Source organism: Carassius auratus, chromosome 6 (assembly GCF_003368295.1).
Source record: "Carassius auratus strain Wakin chromosome 6, ASM336829v1, whole genome shotgun sequence".
NCBI lineage: Eukaryota > Metazoa > Chordata > Actinopteri > Cypriniformes > Cyprinidae > Carassius > Carassius auratus.
In genome coordinates this window covers 1,282,469-1,288,892 of record NC_039248.1, presented here as the reverse complement: position 1 = coordinate 1,288,892, position 6,424 = coordinate 1,282,469, and the positions used below count along the sequence as shown (strand labels likewise).

Here is a 6,424-nt window from a genome sequence, read left to right as displayed (position 1 = left end):
TGTGCACTGAATGCATGAATAGAAAAATCTAAGTTATATACATTTTTATATGAAGCTGAGATGAGCTTACTGGGTGGTTTCTCACATCTGCTAAATAAATGTTTGGTATGTGTTTATGGAGAGTTTCCAGGCTTGAGCAAACTGTCAGGATTTTTATTTTTATTTGCTGTTTAAATGTAACCAAAATGACATTAAACGTATAGATTGATTGCCCTAATAAAAATAAAAGGAAATAATAAATAAATTGGTAAAAAGTACAAAACAAATAAATAATTAAACGTTAATTGTATTTGCTTTAGCAAGTCCTTTCAGTCATTCTTTTTTTTTCAGATTTGGTCTTCCTAGCTGTTACTATTCTATGATTATTTTATGTTAGTAATGTATCTTTCAGCTGGAGTAAGTTTTGTTTCCAGTACATCTGCGTTATTTTTATGTAGGTTCTACATTATAACGTGTAGTAAATAATAGGGGTTTAATCATATGTGAGAAATCATGAGAGTTTGAGTGTTTGAAATGTATTTGATGTGGTGTGGCTTTGGAGCGCGCGCGCACACACACACACACACACACACACACACACACACACGCAAGCACACACGCACGCACACTGTGGCGTTTATGATGCGGAACAACAAGTCTGAACAAACTCTGCCGCTCCACTTCCGAATGTTTGAAGCACCTCCATCAGACGAGCGCCTCCTCCTGCTCCTCCTGCTGCTCCCGGGGAGACACAGATCCGCTGCACCGGACCGATGACGGAGAACGAGCGAGCCGCCAGAAGCCTCAAACACGTCCTGCAGAAACCGGGGAACCGCAGCTGCGCGGACTGCGGCGCCGACAGTAAGTTACTGCTCTTTACACGCATCAAACATTCACCGATCGACCGGAACCGAACCTGCGCGAGCGGAGGACAACTCACCTGACTCACCTGAGACACTGCGTCACGACGGCTGTTTCACAAAACATATACAACCTTTATTTACTGTTCATAAAGTCAGATGGGAAAGTCCCTGTTTTAAATCTGAAAAGAAGCGCGTGCATGCGTTTCCAGACATATGATACACATTGGGTAGGATTAGGGTAGTAGGTGTGTATCATATTGTATTATATGAACCTCAAAGTCCATTTCTGCATATCAAAAGCAGGGTTTTCTGTCTGTATTTCGCATACTATTTATTCTCATGGTGTTTTTGTGCTCGTGTAAGGCAGGGTTTGATTTCAGGAACTCTACAGCAGAACATGTTCCTCATGATTCAGGATGATTCACTCAGGAGTTTAGAGATGATACTCCAGAGCTCAGGACTGAGTTTATCTGGAGAGGAGCTGCTGCTGCTGGACACGGCTCAGATATTATAGACTGAAGGTGTGCCTCTGTGTGAGCTCTGCATATTTCTAGAGAGAGAGAAAGTGTGTGTGTGTGTGTGTGTGTGTGTGAGAGAGGGGGAGAGAGAGAGAGGGATGTGGGAGCGGTTGAGGAGACTGATGAAGAAACAGGAAGTGTGTTTCTCCACACTGTCCACTGTAACACACGAAGAAAGACAGAAAGAGTCATTCTATAATGGCACTTTCAGCCAAAGTCCCTTTTAAGGAAAGTCCGTTCACTCATTTGTAATGCCTCTGGGCATCTATTTTCAGGCATGCAAGACCAAAGCTGTGCCTACTTATACTACACCCTAAAATACTTGTTGTTTAGAAAAGGTGTATACGTTTGAGTGTGCAGCAGAAGATAAGCAAACTTTGAGGCACACTTCTTTCTTATAATTTCATCTGTCATTTAGTTACGTGCATCCCATCACCATTTAAACTAACAATCATTTTTAAGATGTTATTTTTATTCTTTCTATACAGGTTATCTTAAGGGTTTTCCATTGTTTTAATTGTAGTTTTAGTATAATATTCTAAAACAATTTATTATTATTATTATTTAAAGAAGAAACCAGTTCAGTATATATTTGACATTTGAGGCTACTATAGAAACTACTACTATAGAAAAGCAAAAATACATTTTTCATGGAGAGTGTTTTCAGCGTGTTAATTTTTTCATCTAAAATATGGCACAGGGTTGCTTCAAACAATGGTATGAACATCATTCAATGTAAATTTTGATAGTCGTAATTAATGAGCACAATTACAGGTGCTGGTCATATAATTAGAATATCATCAAAAAGTTGATTTATTTGACTAATTCCATGCAAAAAGGGAAACTTGTATATCACATTCATTACACACAGACTGATATATTTCAATTTTTTATTATTTATTTTAATTTTAATGTTTATAACTGACAGCTAAGGACAATCCCAAATTCAGTATCTCAGAAAATTAGAATATTGTGAAAAGGTTCAGATTGAAGTCAAGTCAAGTCAAGTCATCTTTATTTATATAGCGCTTTAAACAAAATACATTGCATCAAAGCAACTGAACAACATGGATTAGCAAAACAATGTGTCATAAATGCATGGATTAACATTTCTGCATTTGACATTGAGAGCATAGGCCGTAATTTAGATATATTTTTGAGATGGAAAAATGCAGTTTTACAAATGCTAGAAACGTGGCTTTCTAAGGAAAGATTGCGATCAAGTAGCACACCTAGGTTCCTAACTGATGACGAAGAATTGACAGAGCAACCATCAAGTCTTAGACAGTGTTCTAGGTTATTACAAGCAGAGTTTTTAGGTCCTATAATTAACACCTCTGTTTTTTTTTTTTCAGAATTTAGCAGTAAGAAATCAGTCGTCATCCAGTTTTTTATATCGACTATGCATTCCATTAGTTTTTCAAATTGGTGTGTTTCACCAGGCTGCGAGGAAATATAGAGCTGAGTATCATCAGCATAACAGTGAAAGCTAACACCATGTTTCCTGATGATATCTCCCAAGGGTAACATGTAAAGCATGAAGAGTAGCGTTCCTAGTACAGATCCTTGAGGTACTCCATACTGTACTTGTGATCGATATGATACATATTCATTCACTGCTACGAACTGATGGCGGTCATATAAGTACGATTTAAACCATAATGCACTTCCATTAATGCCAACAAAGTATTCAAGTCTATGCTTAAGAATGCTGTGGTCAATTGTGTAAAACGCAGCACTTAGATCCAATAAAACTAATGGAGAAATAGAACCACAATCAGATGATAAGAGCAGGTCATTTGTAACCCTAAGGAGAGCAGTCTCAGTACTTTGATATGGTCTAAATCCTGACTGGAAAGAGGCAAGACATAAAAGGTCATTGCAAAAGAGGCTGGCTGTTTACAGAGTTCTGTGTCCAAGCACATTAATAGAGAGGAGAAGGGAAGGAAAATATTTGGTAGAAAAAAGTGTACAAGCAATAGGGATAACCTCACCCTGGAGAGGACTGTGAAACAAAACCCATTCAGAAATGTGGGGTAGATGCACAAAGAGTGGACTGCAGCTGGAGCCAGTGCTTCAAGAACCACTACACACAGACGTATGCAAGACATGGGTTTCAGCTTCGCATTCCTTGTGTCAAGACACTCTTGAACAACAGACAGCATCAGAAAAGGACTGGACTTCTGCTGAGTGGTCCACAGTTATGTTCTCTGATGAAAGAAAATTTTTCACTTCCTTTGGATATCAGGGTCCCAGAGTCTGGAGGAAGAGAGGAGGCACACGATCCACGTTGCTTGAGCTCCAGTGTAGAGTTTCCACATTCAGTGATGGTTTGGGGTGCCATGTCATCTGCTGGTGTTGGTCCACTGTGTTTTTGGAGGTCCAAGGTCAACGCAGCCATATACCAGGAAGTTTTAGTGCACTTCATGCTTCCTGCTGCTGACCAACTTTAGATGCAGATTTCATTTTCCAACAGGACTTGGCACCTGCACACAGTGCCAAAGCTACCAGTACCTGGTTTAAGGACCATGGTATCCCTGTTCTTAATTGGCCAGTACACTCGCCTGGTCTCTCATAACACCTGAGCAGTGCCACAGACTGATTGACTCCATGCCACGCCGCATTGCTGCAGTCATTCAGACAAAAGGAGCCACAACTAAGTATTGAGTGCTGTACATAATCATACTTTTCATGGTCATACTTTTCAGTTGGCCAATATTTCTAAAAATTCTTTCTTTGTATTGGTCTTAAATAATATTCTAATTTTCTGAGATATTGTCTTTGGGATTTTCATCAGTCCTAAATCATAAAATAAATAAACATTTGAAATATATCAGTCTGTGTGTAATGAATAAATATAATATACAAGTTTCACTTTTTGAATGGGATTAGTGAGATAAATCTACTTTTTGATGATATTCTAATTATATGACCAGCACCTATACAGTTTCAAGGGAATAATCAGTAATTATACTTTTTGTCAAAATGTCAGACTCAGACGTATTGATGTGTCTGGAGCAGCTAAATGTACAGAAAACATATCTATGCAGTGACCTCATGACTCTTTTATTCAGAAGGCAGTGTATGTGGCGTAAGTTATAGCTCTCAGAAAATTCCCAGTTTACTAAAGCTGTGTTAATGAGGATGTGAATGCTTTTACAAGCATTTAATCCCTTTGATAAGCAATACACCGTCCTTGTATATCTAAAGCCTTTGCTTCAGCTTTATTGTCATGTTTAATATATCATGACTTTACTTTATTTAAATCACATGAGGAACATGTTCAAGTTGATTGTTTTTACAGTAAACAAGAGTTTGCAGTCGTGATGCTGAAGATAGTTTGAAGAATGTTATGACCACATTTACTTTCATTGTATTTTCAGTGGAATCTAAACAATCCTGTTGCAGTCAAACGCCTTCCAAAGTAATACATGGCAAAACTATAATATATAATTATAAATGTGTCACCCAGCTCTGCACACATACATATGAGCATTTACTTCCTTCCCATCAGAAACTGACACATGTCTATATTTGTGATTAATATAAATGAATGCGGTGCAGTGGATGAAGTACTTGTGAAGTGCGTGATGAGCTCTATCTTTAGTGTTCGGGTCTGAATCTTCTTTCCTGTGCAGAAGTTGATCTGTGAGTCAGCTAACGCAGGAATGTCCTCGCTGTGTTTCTGTAGCTTCAGGCAGATGTTAATGATTCTTTATCTGAGTTTCTTAATAAACTCATGTGTGTGTTTAGACTAGAAGAGCCAGACTGTGTGTTCATATCTAATATCCATATTAATATCTGATTTATTTCTGTATGGTCTCTCTCTCTCTCTCTCTCAGATCCGGAATGGGGCTCCTGTTCTCTGGGCATCTTCGTCTGTCTGGACTGCTCCGGAATCCATCGCAGTATTCCCGACCTCGGAAAAGTCAAATCGCTCCGACTCTCACGCTGGGAGGATTCAGAAGTTCAGGTGTTCATTACGATTTCTGTTCAGGAAATAATCACACTCTGTCCTTTCTTTACGCTTCTTCAAACACGTAGACTGAACTCTGACCTGTGATTTTATATATTAGATTATTTATTATTGCATATTTTCTGTTTTCGTTTCCTTTAATAATTTTTATTTTGTGGTTTTCTAATGTTTATTCGTTTTTAATAAATATATTTTTTATATTTTTTATTTTAGTAATTCGCTTTATATAACATTTTTGTAATACTATTTTAGCTTTTTTATATAATATTATTTTATTTTATTTATTTATTGTGAAGTTAAAGTGTTTCATCAAATAGTTATACTTCAGCTTTATTTCAATTATGAATAAAAAAAATATTATAATTTTTAATAGTTTTAATTTAACAACAACAATGCTGATCTGTTTGGTGTAATTTTTATTTGTAATTTTTTATGTTAAAATCATGCAGCTCTTTTCCAGACTGAAACAGTTTATAGTTCCTGTGACTATCCAGCTGAACTTCATTCATTCAGAACTTAATTTTCAGTCTGTTCCTCAAACAAATCATCATATGACTTCTGAAGAATATAGCGCATCTGATTCATATAAACCTCTATGACACTGTTATTTCTCTCGGGAACATGTTGACTGTGAAGTGTACAGAAAGACTCGTGGTTTCTCGTCCACTGTTGGAAGCAGCACCAGGTGTAAATCATACAGAGCTTTGTGTTTGCTGATGTCTGTGTTTGTAGTTCATGTCTGAGCGAGGGAATGATGCCATGAACGCTGTCTATGAAGCTGCACTTCCTGTTTACTACTACAAACCCACACACAGAGACTGCCAGTGAGTTTCCATCACATTAACACTCATCATATCAGGCCGTGGTTATATTTAGGGTGAGATCAGGGTCACTTAATTGAGTTGATTTAGCTGATCTGAAATCTGTCTTTGAGGCTCTTAGTAAACTGGATATCTCTGGGCCTATGTAGTATTATTACACTGTTCGTAATATCTACTATTTATTCATATTAAGGATTAGCTTTCAATTCTATATTTTAGTTTTCATTTACTATATATATATATATATATATATATATATATATATAT

General features: G+C 37.2%; 1 protein-coding gene across 1 annotated transcript in view; it reads left to right on the top strand.

Annotated features, from left to right (window-relative positions):
- Nucleotides 1-752: 752 nt before the first annotated feature.
- Nucleotides 753-6,424, top strand: part of LOC113089601 (arf-GAP with dual PH domain-containing protein 1-like) — an 11,157-nt gene continuing 5,485 nt past the window's right edge. Inside the window, exons 1-3 of the mRNA XM_026256072.1 lie at nt 753-840; nt 5,203-5,333; nt 6,069-6,160. Of these exons, the coding sequence (XP_026111857.1) occupies nt 753-840; nt 5,203-5,333; nt 6,069-6,160 (311 nt within the window). The remainder of the gene's footprint in view (nt 841-5,202; nt 5,334-6,068; nt 6,161-6,424) is intronic.